The sequence below is a fragment of the Phasianus colchicus genome, chromosome 19, assembly GCF_987193195.1.
Source record: "Phasianus colchicus chromosome 19, bPhaCol1.hap1.1, whole genome shotgun sequence".
Taxonomy (NCBI): Eukaryota; Metazoa; Chordata; class Aves; order Galliformes; family Phasianidae; genus Phasianus; species Phasianus colchicus.
In genome coordinates this window covers 2950637-2974223 of record NC_143454.1, presented here as the reverse complement: position 1 = coordinate 2974223, position 23587 = coordinate 2950637, and the positions used below count along the sequence as shown (strand labels likewise).

The following is a 23587-nucleotide window of genomic DNA, read 5'->3' as shown; positions in this document are numbered from 1 at the left end:
ATAAGTTTTGATCCCATTTGTCTGCAAAATTATACCCAACAAATATCCACTTGGGCATTGATTCCAGCACTGGTCTCACCTCTGATTCCCATTTCACAATAAATTAATGCCCGAGAAGCATTAAGATCACCTGATAGAAGGGCTTGAGTCCCATCAAGTGGTTGCATTTTGGATTTTGTTTTTTCAGTTGGAAGTTTCTGGTGGTTTTTTGCAGCCTTGCTGGGCTACAGAGGTGAGCTGAGGGCGCTGGGAATTCCGGTTGGGCACATCCTCATGGACAGCAATGGCTGGCAGTGCTCCTTGGTCAGATGTGAGGATAAGAGGAGGAAAGGAGGGTGTTTGGGAGGACACTGAGTGTCTTTGAGGTTTCCAGAGGACAGGAGCCTAAATACACCCACCTGACTGATATCAAAGCTCCCACTGTTTGGCAGACCCACTGATGTCCGATCTCCCAAGTTTTCCCACTGAAGGCTCACAGGGTTCTGCTTTTGGTGCTGGAGCCACTGCTGTGTGCTTCAATGCAGACACAGGGCTGGGAGTGTCACCCCATGCTCCTGCCTTCCCCACAGCACCACTGCCAGCCCCAGTGCAGAGCCACAGCAGCAGAACGTCTCTGCAAACCTCTCCCCCACCCCAGTCCTGTTCTCCCCTTTGTGAGCACACGGGGTACCCGGGCAGACCCCGTTCCCACACTCATAATCCCTGGGTCAGTGGAGGCACAAAGGAGCTGCTGGGAGCCGGGGCGTGGGGCAGAGCCGGCCCTGCTGCCGCTGCCTCCTTTCTTTCTCACTGCGGACGACCTTCAGTTTTCTCTGCTAATCCCTCCCTTTAATCCCCTTCACCTCTCCTTGCTGGGGTCGGGGCATTTTCTCGTGTCGCCCTGCAGCCCCATCCTGGTGTTGGTGGTGGATCCCAGCAGAGATGTCTCCAGCCCCACACACCACACCATGCTGTCCCGCTGCTTTCTGGCATCTCAGAGCCACTGCTTGGTGCTGCCATCGGTTACCAGAATCCGTGTGGAGCATCCCAAAGAGCTGTGGGACAGTGGGAGGACAAATTAACCCTCAGCCCCAAGGCAAAGCTTTGTCCCAGGTGTACTCCTTGGGGCTCAGCCCTCAGTGCTGCTAGGTGCAGCCATGAGGTGAATAACGAATGCTGTGGGTTAATTGTAGCTGGAGGACCATGGGGTGCCTGGGAGCTGTGCTCAGCCTCACTCTGACTTTTGGTCCTGTTTGGGGGAATCTTGGGCTCCAACACCAACACTCCCAAGTGTTCTTTATTAAGCTGTCCCATGCAGATGATTTCCAGTCAGCACTGCAGCTAGCAGGCAGTGCTCAGCAGTGGAGGAACTGAAGCAATTCACATTTACAGTAGTTACATTTGCAGTGGAAAGCTCCCAGCCTCGTGTCCGGAGTTGTACCAGGGACCTGAGGACAGGGGGATAAGTGATGTGTCTGCACCTTCGAGTTGTTGCTTTCCAGGGCAGAAGCTCTTCTATGGAAGTCACCTACAGATCAGCCTTTCTCAGGGGTTCTGGTGCTGATACTTCTGCACGTGGCATAGCCCTGGCCCCCTGATGGACATGTCCGTGGGTTTGTCCTGGTGCTAAACTTCATCTGCTGATGAGATCCGGGCTCAGGGCTCACGCACAGAGCAGAGCACGAAGCCCATCCTGCAGCCCCACATTGCGTAGGATTGGGAAAGCAGTGAGAAGAAAGCGAAGCTGAGGTGGGAGGAGCAGCTCGGGATGGGAGATAAGCTCTTCCTGTTTCCCACAGCGCCCCGGGCCTCTTATCTGCAGCCCTGCACATAACCAACGCAGAGCCAGCCCGGCTGATTCCCACAGTGCAGGGAGGACCCATCAATGCCTGCTTTCCCAGCAGCTCCTGAGTCTGCAGGAGGATGCTGGGACCCAGAATGGGCTTCTCATCCAGGTTGGTTGCCCTGCACGTCAGGCCCCACTTTGCAAGGGGAAGCTGGGGCTGTTTCCTTTCAGCACCACCTGCTCAGGATTTGGCTCTTCCCATAGTCCTGTACTTCCTTAGCCCTTTTTTGGGGCGATGAATTACCAGCACACTCCTCACTAACAGCCACGTCCCCCTGTTGTTCTGGGTCCCTGCAGGGCTGTGAGCTGTGTGTGGTTGTGCCATTCGCTGCCTGCTCCCCCTGGCTCATTCCTCCTTTTCTGCTTCTTTACTGGATGATTTGACCCTAAAACCAAGAGTAGCCCCCCATTCCTGCCACAGCTGTGATCCACATCCCTGCTCCTAAAAGCACATCCCCACACTGCTGCCATCCATCCCATGGCATGGGCAGACATCCCAGGGTGCTTTCTGGGCAGCCAGCAGCTTTCTTGCCCTGTAGCACAGTAACCCCAGCAGGATGGGGCTGTGAGCACCTGGTGGAGACATGGGTGTCCCTGTTCCTTGCAGGGAAGTTGGGCCAGATGGCCTTTAGGGATCCCTTCCAACTCGAAGGATTCTGTGCTTCTATGCCCTCAGTAACGTTGTGGTTCCTACAGTCCCTGGGCAGGGCCAGGGGAGGACACACTGCCCCACTGCCCCACTGCCCCACTGCCCTGCTGCAAGGTGCTGGAGGTTGAAGACCCCAGACTGTCTTCCAGCCCCACTGGTGATTGCTGGAAGGTGGAATGTTTTACTTTAGAGCCCAGTAATGCAGAATTATTCTTTACTGAAAACGCTGGAAAAGGGTTTCACGAAGGCTGTAAAACAGCAAGGCAGCTAAAAGCAGATAAATCCGCTAATTATTTGCTCATTATAAAAGCCTTCCAATAAATCCTTTTAAGGTGATCCCATAAATCTCTCCAACATCATTAAGGCCAGTTGTCTTCAATTCTTATCTCCCCCTGGGGAAGCCTTTTATGGGTCTACAAACACAGTGCTTTTAGGATTTCTATCACAAATGCAACCTAAGGCTGGTGGGACCATCCCAGCAGTGAGCCCCATCCCCCAGCAGCGATCGCAGAGCGGTGCACCCCTGGGTAATGCTCACCCCCAGGAACTGGTGGGCACTGTGGGGCTGTGGGACACACCAGGTCTGCACATCCTGGTTGTTTTTCCCCTCTCCTTGTTGAGATGGTCATGGGTTCAGTGCCTGCTTTTATTTCTTGTCCAATCCCAGCGCCTCCCCCCCCAGCAGCCTCTGGCTGTGTGTTGTTCCCAGTTGTGCAGCACAGCGTGGGCTGCACCCTGCTTCTGTTGGGGCTGCGACTGCAGTATTCATTCTGTTCCTCAGTTATATGGCTCTAAAGATTACAGACAGAGCTGGGGGCTGCTGGTAACCATCCTTCTCATGCTGAGATGGTGTGTCACTGCCTGCGCGAAGCCTTGAATCTCTTTCACAGAGTCAGGCCAGGCTGCTGAAATCCTCCATGGGCACCGGGGCTCTGTATCCCAGATACCCAATAGTGTCATCACTCTTTCCAAAAAAAAGGAAAAGTGAAGAACAAAGTCTCAGCACACGTAGGCCCCTGTGGCTGTGTTAGCACCGCTGTCCCGAGGGCAGAGCACATCGCTGCAGTGCAGCGTCGGCTGGGCGCAGTGCGGAGCTGCGGGCGGCGCTTGGGGTGCAGCAGAGCAGCAAGCATGGATCCGTGCTGGGTGCAAGAGCGGTGCAGGGCATCCTTCCTGTGCCAGGTACGGCCACACTGCCAGCTGCTGGCATCACCCACGGCCTCCCGCATCCTTCCGCTGTGGGTGCTGGAGGAGGAGGTGACAATGGAGATGTCCCCGCAGCGCTGCTTCCTGCTGGCACCGAGGCGATGAGGCACAGTCCGTCCCATCGCGCTCCCCACGCCGCCGGCTCCGTTCACAGTTATTTACTACAACAACACGCACTGTGTGAACTCCCTCCAGGCCAAAAATAACTGCCGCCCCATTAACTCGAACTGTTTGTTTGTTTTCGGCTCTGCGGTGCCCTGATCCCAGCACGGGGCTGCCACCCCAACAGCTCAGCTGCGCCCGATGAAAGCGGCAGAAGCGGAGCGCACGTATTGCCTGATTGGGGTTCTTGTTTGTTTCGTTGTGCATTGGGTCTCCCCTGTGGAGGCTGAGCCTTATAGGGTTTGGGGACTTTTGCTGGCACTGGGGAGCATGGGTACTGCTGGCATCCAGCACAGAGCACAGGAGAAGGGACCTTCCTCCTCCTCAGAGGGACACTGTGCAGTCTGCGGCTTCCTTTTGTGCAGACTGAGCAGATAGCGTGGCTGTTCTGTTTGTTAATCCAGCTGAGATGTTTGTGGTTGTCACCAGATTGATTTCTGGTTTCAGGAGGCTCTGGCCACTGTTCCTCTCCTCTTTTGACAGTGGAACACTTTCCCATCCAGACAGCTTCCTCCTACCTGACAGCTGTAACTGAGGGCTGATAGGTGTGTGTGGGAGCAAGCACAGCTGGCAGGCAGGGCATCCCATGTGGGTCAGAATTTGGGCTCTCCGAAGGGGACTCTGAGCAGCCCTATGGAGAAGGACTTGGGGGTCCTGGTGGACAAAGAGCTGGACACGAGCAGCAGTGTGCGCTCGCAGCCCGGAAGGCCAGCAGCACCCTGGGCTGCACCCACAGAGGGCTGGCAGCGGGCAGGGAGGGGATTGTCCCCCTCTGCTCTGCCCTCGTGAGGCCCCATCTGGAGTACTGCGTCCAGGCCTGGGGCCCCAGCACAGGAAAGACGTGGGGCTGTTGGAGCGGGGCCAGAGGAGGCCACGAGGAACGCAGAGGGCTGCAGCACCTCTGCTGCAAAGACGGGCTGAGCAAGGCTGGCACTGCTGCCAAGGAACTGGTGTTCCCAGTGGTTCGTGTGATGACATTTTCCTCTGTGGAGGTGCAAAGGAGCAGGAGACATTTATGGTGTGGGCTGGCATGGGAGGTTCGTCACTTCTGCTTTTTCCTCTGGGAAAGTGTTCATAAAGCAGAAACTAATAAATTTTAAAGGACACAATATTTTCTTCTTTTTTTTTTTTTCTTTGAGTCAGGGAAGAAGTCAGTGCTGTGTTTGTTAAAGATAATGGATAGGATGGATGTTTAATGCATGGAAGCAGCCACACCTGATTTGCTCCCCAGTCTGTCACCTGCACAGCCTCTGACAGCTCACACAGACAGAGTTTGGAGCTCCCAGCACTGCCTTCAGGGCAGAGATGGGCTCAGCACAAGCCCTGTGCTGCAGTGCCTCTCAATGTCTGCCTGGCTCCCACTCTGCGGTGGTCAAGCCTTGGTCCCTCAGCTGGACCGTCCCTAAATGCAGGGAGCTTTGAAGGCTGCACTGCTTCTCACCAAGCAGAGCTCTCCCCTTTGCCAGCTGAACGTGCGTTCCAGCCTCAGAGTGGCTGGAGAATGCCTACGGCTGGAAAAATATGCTCGGAAACAAAGGCAGCAGAGTACAGGAAATGTGTGCACTGGGGTATGGGTATGGGCAGGCATTAGGTACAGGTATGGGTTGGGTATAGGTGTGGGTATGGGTATGGGTATGGGTATGGGTATGGGTATGGGTATGGGTATGGGTATGGGTATGGGTATGGGTATGGGTATGTGCTGGGTATAGATATGGCTGTGAGTGTGGGTATGAGTTGAGTATGGATATGCATCGGGTATAGATATGGGTGTGGGTTTGTGCATGAATTGCATAGGAGTATGGGTATGTATTTGGTATAGGTGTGGGTGTGGGTTGGGTGTAGGTATGGGTATGCATTGGATATAGGTATGGCTATGGGTATGGGTTGGGTATGGGTGTGAGTTGGGAAGAACACCTGGGCCATCAGGTGGGAGAGCTGTGTGCAGTGATCCAGGCCCATCAGGACCAGTGCCCTCACACCTGTGGCTGCTCCTGCCCAAGGTGAAGAAGAGGTCCTGTGTACAACATGTGGCTGAACGCCATGGGAACCATCCTGCTCAGCACCTCATCCTGCACAGCCCTGAGCCTGGCAGCAGGGCAACAAACCCCTGCACACACCGACTGCTGATTCTGCCTTGCTGCAGCCCTGCAGGCTCCCAGCTGAGCTCCTGAGCACTGCGGCCGCTGCGCCTTTTCGTTTCCTTGTTCACACATTTTTCTGGACGCTGCGTTTTCACGTCTCCTGTTTGTTTTAAGTGCTGGGGCCGGGAGGAGGGAAGGAGTGATGATGGTAAATTCCCAGCCTGGAGCACGCTGTGCTGGCTGCCTTCAGACATGGGGTGGGGGGGTGTGAAGGCACCCGCTGTGAGCACTGCCGTGCAGTGACCGCATGTTTGCAGCTCTGAGCTCCTCGTGCAGCTGCAGTGGGAGGGTGAAGGGCAGCGCTGTGCCCTTTGGGAAGGATGTGTCTGCAGCCAGAAGGAGGAATCGGGCATTTGGTCTGCTCTGCTCCACAGGGGATGAGGAAGAGGAAGGTGGAAGCAGCCTGTGCTTACCAGGACAGCACAAACACCCACCCCTGAGGCCATGTGAGTTGGGCTGAGGTTTCTTCCCAGTTCCACCAGCCCCCCTAGATGAGTCTGGGGCCATGCCAATGCTGTCCCGCTGTGAGCACCAGTGTTTCCTGAGGTGTTGCTGCAACAGAAGTTCCTGCTGACAAAGATATGTGTGGATGAGCAGCATGGCACATCCAAGGGTGTGTGATGCAGCTCTTCTGCTATTGAGGATGTCCAGGAGCCCGGCTGGTGCTGCAGCTCTGGGGGATTCCCCCATCCTCCTGCCTGCACAGCACCAGGGCTGCCCTGGGAAACCAGAGCACCACTGGGCTGGGAGATCTGCACCTGAATTAAGCAAAACACTCAACATGCTAACATTAGCATTTCAGTGTGGGCTTCAAATCTACCTTCTTTATTTAAGTCCATAAGTCTCACTGCTCTCTAGGGTGTTTGTACTCAGAGCTGATGGTTCGCAACTACGGAACTGTTACAGGACTGGGGTTCCCACTGCTGCCCTATGGCTGCACATCCACCTGCTGTATCCCAGTATCCCCAGCTTGGCCCTATTGTCCCCCAGCCTGGGGAAGGGACCCTGGGGAAGGTTGTCCCATCACAATCCCTCCTGACTGAGCGGTGCAGTGGCAGCCCTACAGCACATAGCCCTGCAGGAACAGCCCAGATTTTAGGGAACCAGAGGAGTGGAGGGGAAAGTCCTTTTTTGCTACAGAAAAATATAATGCTGTAGTGGGAAGGGTCAGAAATTCCCAAACCATGCAGCCATGGCTTTAATTCTCAGGCTGCCTGTGACCTGGGGCATTTGATGGCACACAGAGTGTTAGAAAGGGATGGGGCTGCAAGCAGGGGACTGCAGCCATGATAGTGGCTCCCTGGGCTCTGCCAGCCCTTGCCCACAGCTGGGGATGATGCCAGTGTGGACACAACTTGGGTTAATCCTAAACATGTCCCCCGAGCTCAGCAAGGCTCGTGCAGCTCATTCCCATCCCCAGCCCCAAGCAGAAGTGCTGCTGATCCTTCATCCTGGGGGCCTCCCGCTGGGTGCTGAGGGTCACATCCCCAGAGGGCATGGGGCACTGCTCCCCTTCAGAGCTGCATGCTCAGCACCTCCTGGCAGACCACAGCCATGCAGTGCTTGTATGAAGTCAGGCTTGGAGTGGGGCCCAATGGATGCTGCGTGTCCTGCCTGGGGTCTGCGTCCTCCCCAGATGAGACGAGTCCTAGCAGAGCCACAGGGCACCTTTGCAAGTTCTTCCTTGGGGGACGCAATGGGCTGCAGCAGGGAGCAGCCTTCAGGTCCCTGCCCACTCCGCATGCCCTGCTCGCAGTGCCAGGACTCACGCCAGCCCTCAGTGGTACCAGTGCCTGGAGCAAGGCTGTGCCCTGTGAGGGGAAATCCCCCAGCTCCCTGCTCCCACCTCGGCTGCTCAGCCCTGAACATTTATTACTGCTTCACTTTCTGCTCACTTCTGGGACACAAAGGCCAAAGCTGCCAGTTTGCCCGGAGTGACCCCCATGCCCTACAAATCTAACCCCTTCCTTGAAAAGACAAAAATCCCATTGCCTTGCACCTCCATCTGTTTAGAGAACAGTTTAACCTAACAAGATTAGCATTGGAGGTCGTCTCTTCTTCTTTTACTTTTTTTCCCTGCCGTTGGCAAAGAAAACAGCATTGGATTTGGGACAAAAGCATGAAAACCCTCATTTGTAAGTAGCGAAGCCTTTGGAAACTGTTTTGTTCCTGAGTTATCTTGGGAAGGGGCTCACGAATCCTCCACCAGAGCATGCAGGGGGCAGCCCATGCGAGGATGGAATGAGGCCTGACACGGGGCTTCTGCTGTGATCATGGTGGCACGGAGCTGCGTCACCACCCTGACAAGATGTGCCCAGGAGGGCTGTCTGGCACGGGGTGCTGCGGGGTGAGGGATGGGGATTCACATTGCCTGCTCCCATACGTGCCCACCAGCAGCACTCCCTCATGCCTCCATCTCACATCAGATGCAGCTGCAGTGGAAGCATGGGAGCGGAGCAGCAAACCCTGGAGCCCATCTTCCCAGAGGACAGCAGTGCTCGCTGCGTGCGTGCTGCCTGTGCTGCAGCCAGGGGCTGGGGAGTCCCTGGGGAATCGGCGGGGGAAAGGTAGAGGGTTTGATTTTCATTCTTTGGGACTGTTTCCCCTCCCTCTCTCCCACTCTCCCACCCCCTCCGCCCCCACCCCCCCTTTTTGCCACATTGTGCTGAGCTTGAATCAGACCTTCACAAAGGGGATTAGAGGCTCGGTGCTGATAAATAGCAAAGCAGGTTGGAAGCGTGGGAACCAGCCATGGCGCAGCGCAGAGGGACATTCCTGCTCCGGAGGGCCGGGCAGGAGCAAAAGTCCGGGCTAACCCCGGGTCACCGGGGGGACCCAGCGCCTGAGAAGATTTGTTCGGACACTGGCTTTTGTTGTGCACAGTTCCGTGTCAGCCCAGCGTGCATCTCGCCGCTATTGATGGGGAAGGAAAGCACTATTGTCAGGCGTGCGAGGGCCCCCCGCTCACTGCCAGGCTCTCGGGTTATGTGGGAATTGCAGTGCTGTGGTGCCGGCCCGGTGCTCGGGGCACACCAGGGTGCCCTGCGTTCATAGCCCTGGAGCTGGTGGAGGGGCTGGCAGCGTGCTTTTCCCCTCACAGGGCTTACTGGGTGTGGGGAGGGAGCTTGGAGAGTGTTTTGCTTTATCTCAGCCTCAGTGTTATCAGTATATTTCCCAGCTGGAGCAGACGAGGCAGGGCCGTGCCAAAAGTCACGCCAGGAAACTGCTGCTGGAGGTGAGTGTGCTGCCCACCACCAGCCATGTTCCGCTGTAGATCCAGCAGTGTCTGTGTGCTGCTCTCTGGGTGTCTGAGCATTTCCATTGATCTCCAGCCCCTGCTTGCTACACAGGTCCAGTCGCCATGCAGATACCCAGCAGAGATGGGAGAAGGGCCTGGGGCAGCACAGAGCTGGGTCCAGCCCACACCACAGAGCCTCCTGCTCCGGCCTCTTTTTGGAAAAAGAACGGGTGGGGAATTTCCCTGATGAAACACTGTGTAGTGTACAGTAAAGCTGCCCTGAGAGGCTTAATGAAGCTCAGCTGCTTTGCATCTGGTGCCCAGGCTTGCTACAGCATCGCGGAGCATCTGGAGCCACGTAGCATGCCAGGGTGGAAGCCTGCTGGGAAAATCCCTCTATCCCTCCTCCAGCTTTCCCCTGTGACCTGGCAGTGAGGGCCTACAGATGACCTCAAATCCTGCAAGCTGCCTTTTTCTGTCCAGGGTTTTGCACATCTCTCATGTCCAAAAATAAGCTGAGCTCCAAGAGTCCCCCTAGGGTGCCTGGGACTTGTGCTGAACCAGCGTGGCCGGCTGTGGCTTTTGTCCTCTCATCCTTCAGGGTCCCCAATGGGGACATGTGGCTCCAAAGCCACCCCAAACCTCCACAGTGCTGCAGCCAAACAGGCTGAATGGCCACGTCCCAGCACAACCCTGAGGCTTTGTGCCGAGGCTTCCAGCAGGGAGGCAGAAGGGGGGAGCAATGACTGTGCTTGCTGCTTGCTCGTGCTCCAGCCGCACTCTGCCATGTTGGAGATCTCAGGAATGAAAAACAAAAGCCTGCTCTGTGAACTGGAATTACCCTGGAGAAATGAGGCAGCACGAGTGGGACAGAGGAGAGCAGAGCTCTTACCAAAAGCCTGAGCTGCTCGGCTGCAGCTCCTCTCCAGGACTGCACGTTGCCCTCCCTGGGAAATCTGTGTGGGCAGCAGCATAAATAGTCCTGGCGGCCGCTTGGGAGTCTAGGAGCTGGAGGGGCAGCTTAGCTCAGTTAGGGCTGGGCAACGGCCAATTTTTTTCAAAGAGATGTGAAAAAAATGGAAAACAGCTTCTGAGAAGCTGGATTGCAGTGCACGCTGCTTCGGTTCTCCTGGGGGGGGAGAAGTGAGTCGCCACCTGTCTGCATCTGTGTGCCCTTTCCCAAAATGCCACCGCAGCCCTATGCGTGCCTGAGGCCAAGTCCCAGGGCAGCACGTGCTGCAGCACTGTTGGTTTGTGTCCAGCTGCTGAGTCAGCACCTGGTGAGCGCGGGGTGTTCCTGGTGAGCTGGGGAGCGTGTGTGGCTGAGGGGCGAGGATGAGGATGGGGATGGGGGTGACATGGGGACAGTGGTACTTCTCTACTGCTTGGAGCAGGCAGGATGCTTTCAGACACACCACCCGCTGGGGTCAGCTCATTCTTGCCCCACGCCAAAGCAGCTGTGCTCCCTGGGCTGCTGCTGATGCTGTGGACCCCACCTCCTCACATTCCCTGGCACATAGGGCCAGAGGGAACTACATCCTGCCCTACTGGTGCACAGTCATGGAGACACAGCCCCCGCTGCCCCTGGGGATGATGCTCTGGGTAGGATCCCAGCAGATCCCTCCAGCCACTGCCTCTTGGGTACCCCATCTGCTGCAAAGGCATTTTCTGCACACGCCGGCCTGCGCCCTGCGCTCACACCACACACCTCCAGCCCATGTGGTACCTCTGGGAAGCTGGATAAACCATCCACGTGTGTTATCGCTGGTTCTCCCACCCCTGCAGATCTGCTGAAAGGACCCTGCCTGCCTCCTCCCGCTGTCTGATGGGCTGTTTACTTTCTGTTTGATTTTCCTATAGAAAATAAATAGTGCTGCAACAGGAGAGGATTTTTTTTATTATTATTCCCAGGCTATCAGAGCCACCAAATTAGCTCTGCCTAATCGAATGCAGCTGTTTCCTGTGCACTCAACAACAGGCCTGTTGCTGCACCTCCCGGAGGGTTTATTTAAATAGGTGAGATCCGGATTTCCAGAGAGAAACAAACAGCACAGGGTGGCAGAGCCCTGCAGCCCCCCCGCCCTGCCTGCCTCTGCCACCTCTGCAGGGTCTCCTCTGTCAGCAGGACAGGGCAGGGAGTGCTGCACACACCTGCCTGAGCTCTTCTGCTGCATTAAAGCACAAATTGCACCAAGGGCAAATGTCCCCATGTCCCAACAGACTGCATTTCTTTGAGTCCAGGGACCCTTCTACAAGGTGAATTTAAATTTGGATGGACATCAAACTTCTGGGTTCAGCAAGGCTATAAAACAATTCAATAAGCAACTGATACTAATCGCTTCCTTTTCACTGCTATTCAGCATTTGATCAGGAAGAAAACAGGCTTGAGAATGGGGTCTGTGGTGCCCCGTAAGGATTTGTGATGTGCAGTGCTAACTTCCCCAAATCCTCCCACTTCCCCAAATCCTCCCACTGTGACTGGGTGTAAAGGGTGTTGGATGGGAAGGGCAAGGTGGGTGCTTTCACCATCCCAGATGTGCTGGCTTTCCCCTGCTGTTCCACCACTGGTTCTCTGTCCCTCTTTCTGTGACCCAGGATGCAGCTGGGAGCTGTGGTTGCTCTTTAGACCCTTCCTGTTCTTCTTCAGAGCATCTTCCCCCCCCCGCCCCACAAGCATCACCATTCACACAACTCATCACTTTTGCTCTTAGCAGAAGAAACATTTGGTGGTGTGTGAACTCTTGGGTGTTAGTTACAGCCTTTTGGGGTGCAGTTATTTGACATAGCAAAGGTGATGTGGGGCTTCCCAACACCGAGTGCTGGTGCTGTGCCCATCCTGGCATTGTGCGACCCCCACTGCATGCAGCACCACTGACCCCAGGCAGGGAGTTACACCAACAGCAGTTTCTTCGTTTGCTTTTTTGGATTTGTTTTCTGCTCTCTCACCTCTGCAGGGTGGGAGCCACCAGAGCCCACATGTCCTTGGACCTGGGCCTTGCAGGGACAGGCATGACTGAGAAGGGGCTGAGTGACAATGCTCCACTGCTCCTGCTTGCTTCTGTTGCTCAAGCAAGTGTGAAGCAAAAGCATTTCTTGTGCTCACTGCCAGCACTGGCTCTGCTCCTTGTCACTGCTGGTGCATAGTGCCCGAGGGCAGCTCCCAGCCCTGGACTGCTCGAGGGACCATGTGTAGCTCAGAGGTGCTGCCCATGTCACACAGGAGTTCTGGTTCTGGGTGCTTGGGTGAATCTTTTCCTTTTCCTTTTTTTCCTTTTCCTTTTCCTTTTCCTTTTTTTCCTTTTCCTTTTCCTTTTCCTTTTCCTTTTCCTTTTCCTTTTCCTTTTCCTTTTCCTTTTCCTTTTCTTCCCCTTTTTCTTTTCCTCTCCTTTTTCCTTTCCCTTTTCCTTCCCCTTCTTCTCTCTTTCTCCTCCTCCTTTTCTCCCTTCTCTCTCTTTTTCTCTCTTCTCTTTTTTTCCATTTTTTTTTTCTTCACCTTGTCTTCCTCTTTCTTGGTCTCATTCTCTTCCAGCTTCTCCCATTACCCAGCTGCATTCTCTTTGCAGCTGGTAGCCATCAGCACATTATTTAATGCTGCTTATAAGGATTCACAGTCCTCTAGCCATGCCCCTGTCCCCAGACACCCCAATGGACACCACGATGGGGGTGTATAGGTTTCACAACCACCTCCTGGACCAGCCATCGCTGTGTTGGCAGGCAGTGATGGCGGGCAGGCTGCAGCCAGGCCCTGCAGGCCGCGGCCATTTGGGCGCAGTGCTGGTGGGACCCCACGCTGTTCACACCTCCACAGGCCGGCCGAGATGAAAGAGCCGCACGTCTGGAGATGAAAGAGCCGGCAGGGAGAGGCCGGGAGGGGAGGGCAGCCCAGCAGTTGGCTTCCCTGTCATCTCCGCTGCTGAGCTTTCCCAGGCAGAGCCGTGTGGCCGTGGCTGGGGCTTTAGCCGAGCGGTGGGATGGGGCTTGGTGTCGGTGTGGGAGGAGGCAGTGGTACAGCGGGCACTGCTGCTCCCAGCCCCTGTGGCTCCATCGTTGTGCGGAAGTCCTGTGTTGCAGCATCCCCGTGCTGCTCCCATCCCATTTCATCCACGCCATTGACCGCCCTGCTGATGTGATGGGGACAGCTCTGTCCCTGGGGCAGTGGCTGGAACAGGGCTGCGGCCCATGGGCTGTGTGCACTGCATGCATCACCCAGGAGCCTGCGTTTTGCCTTAGCGGAAAAACTGTGATTTTTCTACTTAGTCTCTCTTGTTCTCCACAATTTGCACCCAGCTCTTGCTGCTAACCCGCATGTGCTTGGAGCAGGAAGAGCTGCTGCTCTGCTGGGCGTGCCTGTGGGCAGCAAAGCAAAGGGAAGAGCAGCACCAAGCAGCGCTCATAGCTGTACCGTGCCGTGCCGTGCCGTGCTGTGCCATGCGGTGCTATGCCAAGCTGTGCTCCCATCAGCTCCACTCAGGGCTTTGGGATGCAGCTGTGGCTCCTGCAGCTCCAAGGTCAACTGGCAGCTGCCAAACAAAGGCTCAAGCGTTCTGCTGGACTATTATTTTCCATAATTCTGTTTGTCTTCATGATGAAGCCCAGGAAAGTGAGAGTGTTTGATCCTGAATGTCTACAGCACTTCCAGTGATCTAGAAAGTCCGTTTCCAAGGGCTGAAATTAGGCTGGAAATGGGAAAGGAAAGGCACCAGCTTGGTCTTGGGTCCTTTGATTCCTACCAGCCTGTGGCAGAGGGTGACAGCCCCCAGGCTCCAAGCAGTGTGTGCCGCCTCGTGCACCGAGCCAGCCTTGGTGGGGTGGAGTTTTCTGGGCCATTTGTAGTGATTTATGGTTCTGTGCTGACGGTGAGAAAATCTTGCTGCTTTTCCCAAAGAGCAGGCAACACTTGGCAGGGGGGCTGAGTGCTGCTTTGGATGGGATGCCAGCAGGAAACGTGGGATTTGAGCCATGGGGGGTTCAGCAGCCCTGACATTCCCCCACCCCCCCTAAGACTCCCCAAAATTTCACATGTGTCTCTGCAGCATTCAGAACTGGCCAGAGATGTGGAGCCAGCATTATGGGGTGAGACTGCCTGTTTGCAGCAGTATGTGCAGAGTTTGGGAGCACCGGGGTTACGCTCTGTGCTGAAGTCCTGGCAGCAGATCCATAGAGGAGATCAGGAAAATCCCGATCCTTCTGGCACTGCTTGGTGCTGCGGAAGACAGGACAGCATGACCCATCTCTGCCTGCATCGCCCAGGAGCCGCACAGTCAAACCCCATGTGCCACGTACATGTGCTCCTGGGACTGTGTGTGTCTTGTCCCCTGTCGTTCCCAGCCCAAAGCAGGAGTGGGGCAACACTGTGGAGCACATTGGGTCGGGGCTGTGCTGTCCCCGTATTGGCCATAGGGGCTACTTGCATCAGTCCAGCTTTTCAGATTGATTTTTCAATGCCTCCTCTGCCATCTCCACTCAGACTCTGTGTTCTAGCAGGGCACAGAAAGGACCAATGTGGGTCCCCTTTATGTGATCCTGGGCCTGGACAAAAGCTGCGGGAGCAGCAGTCATGAGGGGAATCTGACTCAACACAAACCTAGTGGCTGTCTCCCAGGCTGCTGGGGACACTTTGCTTCGAAGGTCCTGGTAACCTCCTGCTTTTGTGAGGTTTTCCCCAGTGCCTCATAAAGAGCACTGGGACCAGAGGCCACTGCGCTGGCAGGTGTGCACACAGTCCCAGAAGAACTGGGACCTTCAGGACTGGATTTTGACTTGCTTTGCACTCTGGGGTTTAGCCTTGAAGACCAAACTGTATATTACTTTCCCCTAAGATTCCACCTAGGTAGCTGATTATATTGCGTTTTTCATTTTTGTGCATCGTTTCTGCATGTAAGTGCTTTTGGCCTCATGCTCTGGGGATGCCTGCCAGCATCCAAGGAAGGCATCTGAGCCCTCTGGCATTGCAGGTGGGGGTCAGCAAGGCTTTGGAGACCAGCAGAGAGTGCTCGGTAGTGATAACGATGGAGCCAAAGAAGTCTCTGAATTGGGATTTGCAAGCCCACAGCTGTATCGTGCTCGTTGTTGCATGGACTGAACTGAAAAAGCTGTGGGGGGCAGGGAGGCATTCACTAAGTTTTCACTTAAGTTTTTAAAACTTAAAATGTTGCATATGGAGTTAATTTTCATTGCTTGGTTGTTTCTTAGCCTGTTTGAAACCACATTCAGGCAGACTTCAGGCAGAAGATTTGGGGCCAGCCTCTAAAATGATTTCCCCATTTGTGTCTCCTGGCTGGAGTCCAGGTCTCCCAGCAGGTTTGGGGCCACTGCATTGTCCAGGAACAAGTGCGCTTTCTTGGATGCCACCATGCATTTTCCACGCTGGACCCATGCAGGCCCCAAGCACAGTACTGGGGACGAGCAGCAGGGAGCCCAGCTGGGGCGAAGGTGCTGTGTGAGCCCTCCTGGCCCATCCTCACTCGTGGCAGCAGTGTGATCACCTCTGCTCTGCCTCCCTGGAGAGCACCAGTGGTTTCAGCACCAGCTATGGGAAGGCCAGGGACAATGGCTGGGAGGACCGGGCTCTTGGCCATGCCCCCGGCTCAGCCCTGCACCTCCCCTCTGCACCAGTTCCTGCCACATCCGTGCCAGCTGCTGGGTAAGGATTGCACTTCATCTCACACAAAACTTCCCTCCCGTGAACTGGCTTCAAGCTGTGGCTCAAAAGTGTTTCTGAACTGCATCCACGGGGTGGCCTGCATGCTGACCTCTGCTCCCTGGACATGATGCTGCCATGCTCTGTACAAGTTGCCTGCCTTCTGCTGCAAACCACTGGGAACATGCATGAGCCAACATCCCACAACACACCTCTGCCTGCCTGCAACACGCACACTTTGCTCTGGAGTGAAGCGAGGGCTCCTTGAAACCAGTACAGAAATGCAGTGGGGGACAGCCTGCATTTAATCATACTTTTGCTTCCCTCTGAATTGCAATCCTCTGGCACCTTCAGGTCAAACCTGATGACCCAAGTCAGACTGCAGCAATTGAAAAGAAAAGAGACTTCCTTAAAAGTGCAGCTCCACCAGTGCAGGAGAGCAGCTGCAGGTGCCTCAGCAGAGGGAGAGCAGCCAGGCCACATGGAGACATCCCACTGGGTTTAGTTCAGTTCCTGTGCCAAGCAGGATACACCAGCAGCTCCTTCACTGCATCACAAGGAGGCAGCGAAGCCTCTGGAAGAGTTTTGCCTGCAGCCTGTGAGAAATGATTTTGTGGTCTTGGCCAGGATCTAATAAATGTGTGATGCCAAACCCACCTGCCTCTCCACAATGGAGCCGTGGTGCACATCTGGGGGGGAGCTGCCTTCACAGCCAGCTGCAGAGTGGGTGCAGGAGGAGGCAAGCAGGGAAGGAAGCAATAAGGGGGCGGGGGGAAATACGGTGTAAAAATAGGCATGTGTCCCTCTTTCCTCCTGCTCTCCTCATCAGACACAATGATCTGGTTGAGGCTGCAGGGCTACAAATGAACCAGGAGCTCCAGGGGTTTCCTAGCGATGCAGGAAAGCAGATGTTTGTCCAGGGGCGTGAAACCCTCTTGGGTTGTGCTTCTGAAGGATTCAGCACTTGCTGTGGGCACCTCCCAAGACCAACTTCTCCAGCTGACAAAAGTCTCCAGCCCAAAATGGGACAGATGATCAGGTAAAGAAACCAAGGAAACTTCTTTCCATTCCAGATCTCTGCTCTAGAGTCTCTGTTGTCTCAGCTTCAAGAAGCTGCAGTAGGCAGAAGCTCAGGTTTCTGCCCTTGGCAGGTCTCCTTTAACTAACAGCCTGGGAAAGGAGGACGTTACTCCAACTGTTCATATTCTCAAGCAGTGCCTGCTGGCATCCAAGGAAGGCATAGGAGCCATCCCCTGTGCTCATCCTGCTGGCCTGCAGCCTCACTCACCCTGCTGATGGTTTTCCCGTGGGTCTCACAGATTTGTGATGCTCTCCCAGCCCCGCTGAGCAGCTGCTGGGGGTGGGTGTGTGGGCAGTGTGGCAGCTCCCAGGAGGAAACCTGAAGGGGAGTGGGGATTCTGGGCCACGCAGGCTGCATTGTGCTTTGCTCAGCAGCACAGGACCCTGCAGGGTGCTCAGGGGAAGCTTGGAGCAGCCATGGTGGCACTGGTGGTCAGAAGGGCTCTGCCAGCCAGGCGGGATCCCCTCCCTTGGGGACAGCCCAGGCAGCGTGCCCAGATGGAGCAGGGCTCTCTGCAGTGCACCCATACCCACAGCTCCATCAGTCCCACAATGGGGGAACAGGCGAAGGGACTCCAGGAGCTGCCCTTGCTCGAAAGCCCCATCCCCCCTCATAGTAGTGGTGGGGGCTCACCGTGGTCCCCACAGCACCAAGAGGATGGCTGGCCCCGAAGCCCCTGCTAAGTGCTTGTTGGGTTGTTTTTTTTCCACTCCTGGGAACAAACCGTCAGCTTTTGTTGGCGAACAGACTGTAGCTTTCATGTGAAAAGGTTAGTACAGTATGTTAGTTCCTAATGAGGGGATAATAGAGTCTGATTCTCACACCCCGGGGACTGCGAGGTGACAGCAGCACGGGAGAAGGGCATTTAACACCTTCATCCTGGGAACCTTTTCCCTCTGCAGCTGGCGTCCCCCTGCCTTGCCCAGAGAGGGGGGGAGGAGTGCATCGCAGTGCCTTTATCCCCACGTCGTGCTCCATCCCGGCGGCACGCGCTTCCTTCCGGAGGGCAGCCTGGGAAACAACTGGCCAACAGGTCAGGGTCCGACCCACATCACCAGCTGCTGGTGTCACAGTGCTCTGCACTGCCCAGTCACGAGCACCCAGGGGAGAGCAGGAAGGCTGCTGGATGTGCCCCGTGTGCGGTCCCCATAGCCGTCACCTCCTGCCATGTCCCCGGACACAAAGCAGGGCTGGGCTGTCAGAACAGCTCAGGGTGGACCTGGAGCTGGGGATGGATGCGTCCTGCACAGCCCACCACAGCACAGCCTGCTTGTCTGGCTAAGAGCATGTAAGGCCGCTGCTACTTGGGCTTGGTAGCTCTTGAAAAATTAAGATTTCTGCCTAAAATCCAGTTGTCCTGCTGTAGCAGCATGGTCAGGCAGGGGATGAGCCCTGTAGGTGTCCCCATCCCAGAATGGCTCCTGCTGTGGGGCTGCGAGCCCTGGACACTCACGTGCCATCCCAGCACACTGCGGGTGCTGCTCAGCATTCTGCTGTGCCAAGCTGACAGTTCTCTGCAGGGCACAGAGCAGCGTTGGTGCTTTCCAAGCGAAGGGGCTCGAGATGGATAACCCCCAGCTGCTGTGTTTATCCAGTTAGTTTAATTCAGACTGCCCGCACAGGGTGTTGGAATGTCCTCGGAGCAGGAGAGACCAGTTCTGCCAAATTCCACCCCACGGGATGCCAAATTACAGTGTCCTCACACGGGCTGTCCCTGCGATCCCAGCCTTGAAGGGCACAGCACTTTCCCACTACCCAGCAATTACAGAAATTGCAGATTTTCATGGTAACCCTTTCTTGGGTGTCAAGAGTGCCAGCGAGTGGCACAATTTGTGGCAGGGGCATCTGTGAGCAGTGGTGGAACTGTAGCTCATGCACAGCACTGTTCTGTGATACTGACCTGACTGCAGGTCTGGTGAAAAACAGCCACCTTGCTGTACCATGCAGCAGCTCAGGAGGGTTTTCTTGGCTTAGTTAAGTTCTCATGCTGAGGATGCATGTGGGAAGCCACCAGCTCTTGAGGCCCCAGCAAGACCAAGTGTGGTTTGCTGCTCTGACCTCATGTCAGGTGGGGTGAGTCTTTGTAGGTCCCAATTCCCAGTTTGCATGGGCTTCTTTCTGAAACTGTTTTTGGGACATCCTCTTGGAGAAGAGCCACAAGAGCTGGTGGTGCCCCTTTAGCTAAGATGCACATGTTCATTCCCTGCAAAGGTGGTGCTCCCCCTGAGATCCTCTGTGTTGAAAGTGTTTTGCCAGAGTCCATCTGCAGCTGTTGCATCACATCACTCAAACCTTCCAAAGGTTTCTGTCACCAACCTGCTTCTCAACAGATCCCCTTCTTTTTCCACTCTTGTTCCACCAAAGGCTTCTCTGTAGGTTTGCAGCCCCTGAGACAGCACATCCCATGCACTTTATGTGGTCTGTGCATGGAAACAAGGTGCTGAGGGATTTTTGAGGCTGATAATCTAAGTCTGTGTCTGATAAAGTGCAGAGGGCTGGTGGCTGGGTGCTGCCAAGAAGGGCCCCTGTGGTGGTGCTCACCTGGCACCAGACATCACAGTGCTGGGTATTGAGGGGACCTGCAGAGGGGCAGATCAAACCCTGTGCCCCTCTGCTCATTTGCTGTGGTTGAGGAGTCCCGGCACTCCCTGCAGTGCTTGGCTTTGTTTCTCTGCTCTTTTGTGCTGTTTTGTTTGTTCTTCGCTCTTTGAAATAGCACCATGCCAGCTCTGGCCTTGCCTGGTTTTACAGTAGCGCTGCTTGAAGGGTTCCCATGTCTCAGCTCAGAGCTCACGCACAGCCGATAGCAGTGAGGCAGATTCATGGCCCTTCAGTAGTGGGCAATCTGAGGGTCTCAGAGGCCGTGCTCAGGATGGCCCTGAGCCTGGCTCCGCATTGTACCCAGGGCAGCCCAGGTGCAGAACGTGATCTGTGCAGTTTGCAATGCCCCACATCCTCAGGATGCAGCCCTGACCCACAGCTCCAGGCAGTGCAGGCAGGTCTCCCACCCTGCCGTGTGCGTTCACATCAGTGCAGGCAGAGGGGAGTCTTTCTGGGTCACACTGTGCGAGGCTGTTCACACCAGAGGAGATGTTTTCCAGCTGAGATCGCCCGGGCCTGAGAAGCAGACATTCCCTTGCTTGAGTGTGCTGAAATGTTTAATTAGAGTTTAACAGCAGCCTGGGAAAAAGGTGTCTTGTCATATTTCTGGGCTGCGTTTTGTTTTTTAACTGCTTGCCTTCTACACGCACAGCCGAGGGAGACCCGCGGCACAATAAGTCCTTTATGTGCCTCTCCCTGCAGCTCGCCCCGACCCTGAACTTTCCCATCAGCTGCTGGCACTGTGCCCTCGCTCATGTGCCCGGGAGGGAGCCGGCACGGGGATGGGAGCACGGAGCAGCCGGAGCTCCTACAGCCTCACCCTGCACCCCAATTTCCATTCGGGTGTTTTGGTGCTGGAGGAGAGAGTGTGCCTCCAGCTGTGCTTGGGTGGACAGGTGAGCCCGAGGATTCCTGCTTTGGAGCATCCAGTGTGTGGGCAAGGTGGTGGCTGTGGGGACACAACGCTGTAGCCAAGCACGTGGCAGGATGTGGGGCACTGCAGGCAGAGCGATGGCACCCGGGGATGCAGTGCTGGTTGGTGAGAGATCTGCATCTGAGTGATGCTGAGAGTGGCTCAAATAGATGTGAGGTTTCATGTGTTAGCACAGCCCCCAGTGGGGACACAGCCCCATGGTGAGGAGCAGAGACCCAGCCCTGCCTGGAGGCAGAAAGGCTCCCAGCCCCCAGCCCAGCCGCCATCCTGGCCACAGTGACCCTGCCACCATCCCACAGGAGTGGGGAGGAATGCAAGGAATGGGTGCACACCACCAGCATAACCTCCAAGAGCCCAGCAGCACTTTCCATTCAGGTGTTGGTTTTTTTTTGAGAGATGAAATTCAGGTTTTGTACATGCTGGCTGATGCCATGCTGCTCTGTGAAAGAGTAGAAACAGGCGCTGCAGTGAGGCTGCATCGCTCCTCTCTCCATCTGTCTCCCTCTCCAGACTCTCTTCTCCAGTTTGCTGCTGAAACCATAGACAGCAAAACTGGGACCAGAAAAAGCCTAAACTCTGCCTTAAGTTGATCTGTTATTACCTTTCTTTTACCCTTCTGTGTGTGTGACACAGCATGCAGTGTGTCAGCTCCCTGGGTGCCGTCTGTGCGCTGGGTGTGCTCACACACCACTGATGTGCATCTGATGGGATCACAGCACCACATCTGAAGGCTGGAGGTGGTAGGAATCAGTGTGGCATCTCCTTGCAGAGATTTCCTGGGGTCTTCTGGCATGGACTTGGTGCTGTAGCTGCTCACCCCAATGTCTCCCATGCATTTTCCCCCTGTAGGTCCCAATTCCCAGTTTGCATGGGCTTCTTTCTGAAACTGTTTTTGGGACATCCTCTTGGAGAAGAGCCACAAGAGCTGGTGGTGCCCCTTTAGCTAAGATGCACATGTTCATTCCCTGCAAAGGTGGTGCTCCCCCTGAGATCCTCTGTGTTGAAAGTGTTTTGCCAGAGTCCATCTGCAGCCATTGTATCACATCACTCAAATCACTCAAACCTTCCAAAAGTTTCTGTCACCACCCTCCTTCTCACTGGTCCCCTTCTCCCACCCTTGTTCTGCTGAAGGCTTTTCCTTAGGCAGCACATCCTGTACAGGTTTATTCCTGTCCTGCAGCCATGTCAATCCAGGTTTAGAGCTGGAGGCCCATCGGCACTCAGCCAATGGAAGATGTGTAACAAAGGCAGGAGGCCTGTCCCGATTAAATACCTCCCTTCCAGGGAATAAATTACCATCCCTGGGGATGCTCTGGCTGTTCTATCAGTAGTACCAAGTTTGGTGAACCGAACCAAAATATCCTCACACAGCTGCTGACTTTCCTAACTGGGTGCAGCTGCAGGAAACCAAAAGGACTGTGGGTCCATGCCAGGGGCCATGGTGTGGGGCTCGTCACCTTCTCCCATCTTCCCAGAGCTGCCTAGATGGATCAGGAACATTGGTCTGGATGCTACAATTACTCCTCAGAGCCACTGGTCTCAGAGTGCTGGCAACTTCCCCTGCCCTGGAACAACTTCTGGAGCTCCCACCCCATCCATGTGCCCTGAAGCCTCATCCCTCTGCAAGGTATTTGTCAGGTATCTGACTCAGAACCACTGGCCTTGCAAGAGGAGTGTACTGAGAATGGCTTTCTCCCTTACAAGCGTGGCTGATTTTGAGCTAACAGAGCAAATACAGTCCAAGGGATCCCTGTACCCTACATGAAGACAGGGACAAGTCCTGACTTATAGCAGGGAAGATTCAAGTTAGTTCTTGAGCTGTAAGGAGAGCAAAGCCTGCAGACGTTGTGCATCTCCATCAGCAGAGGTTGTCAAACATGATGGAGGCAGAGGGGTAGTTCTGGTCCTCACTGAGAGCCTCTGGTGACACGGTGGCCCTCCACATCTGGAACACCTGGACAGCTGCTGCATTGCCAGGGCTGTACCTGGGCTGGGACCACAGAGAGGAGCCCTGGGCAGAGAGCAGCCCTGATGCCATGAGGGTCAGGCTGGGATGCTGATGGGCAGGATAAGGTGGGCACTGCTGAGTCCATGTGGTCAGACTGGTGCTGCAGGGTCACTGGGGCTGGGACAGGACATGCAGCCGTCAGAGAGGAGAAAAGGGCAGCCAGGATAAAACAGGATGTAAAACCTGTCTTGGGGAATCCATTTCTTTGCGCTGAGCTCCTGGCTGATGGAAGATTCTGGCTCAGGAAACAGAAAGTCACCAGGGGAGACCCAAAGGACAATGTGGTGACAAATGGCGACCTTGGGAGAAGTGGATCCACTTGGCCAGCCCATGTTCCTGCTCTGGGCTCTGAAAGATTACGTGAGAGATAGCACGTTCCTGCTTCACAATATCTGTAATGGCAACAATCACATTTGCAAAGGCAAATATTTGCTCCTTCTTCCCACCTGCTGACCCAAGAAAGCCACCCATTGTGGCAGGTTGTGTACAGGATGGGGTCACGGTTTAATTTTCCAGAGCTGAGCAGCTCCAGCTCCCCAGGGTGCCACCACCCTCACCCATGGGTGACAGTTGAGGGGATGTCTGGCTGTGTTGGTGGCTGCACACATCCGCCAGCCCTCAGCAGTGTGTGCCACCACATCCCCATAGAGCTGCACCACTGCTGCGGTGGGACCAGGGGTGCACGATGGTGGCAAACACCCCCAGGCTGAGCTGTCAGATGTCTCACAGAGCTGAGAGTTGGAATAGAAACCTTCAGTAGGAGGCCTGCGTGAGGTTATTTCCCCTTCATCCCCAGCATTGCTCCGTCCCCTTCTGTTCTGCAAAATGTCAAATCTGCTTTCATCTGTTTGCTTCTCCTCTAACCATTTTCCACCCATGTGTGGGTATGCTTTCCGCTGCGCTGCCAGGACCTGCTGTGCTCTGCAGGCTGGAGCTGGCTGTCAGGGCACCTCCTGCAGCCAAGCAGAGCTCTGGGCTGGGGGAACTGCAGTTCAACCTGGACACTGGTAATAATTTCTTTCCTGTGATGGTGGTCAAACACTGGAGCAGACTTCCGAGAGAGGTGGTCGGTGCCCCAGGCCTGTCAGTGTTCAAGAGGCAT

General features: G+C 55.3%; 1 protein-coding gene across 21 annotated transcripts in view; it reads left to right on the top strand.

The window, feature by feature from the left end:
• Positions 1-23587, top strand: part of EXD3 (exonuclease 3'-5' domain containing 3) — a 247190-nt gene that overhangs the window by 205463 nt on the left and 18140 nt on the right. For 8 of the 21 annotated variants that reach the window (XM_090121050.1, XM_090121068.1, XM_090121055.1 and 5 more), the window contains one exon: positions 15510-16809. The exons of 4 other annotated variants lie outside the window; for them this stretch is intronic. In XM_090121050.1, coding sequence (XP_089977176.1) covers positions 15510-15992 — 483 coding nt within the window. In that variant the 3' untranslated portion in view covers positions 15993-16809. Of the gene's footprint in view, positions 1-15509; positions 16812-23587 lie in introns of those variants that run through there. 9 more of the 21 variants (XM_090121048.1, XM_090121047.1, XM_090121046.1 and 6 more) reach the window with 2 other exon arrangements.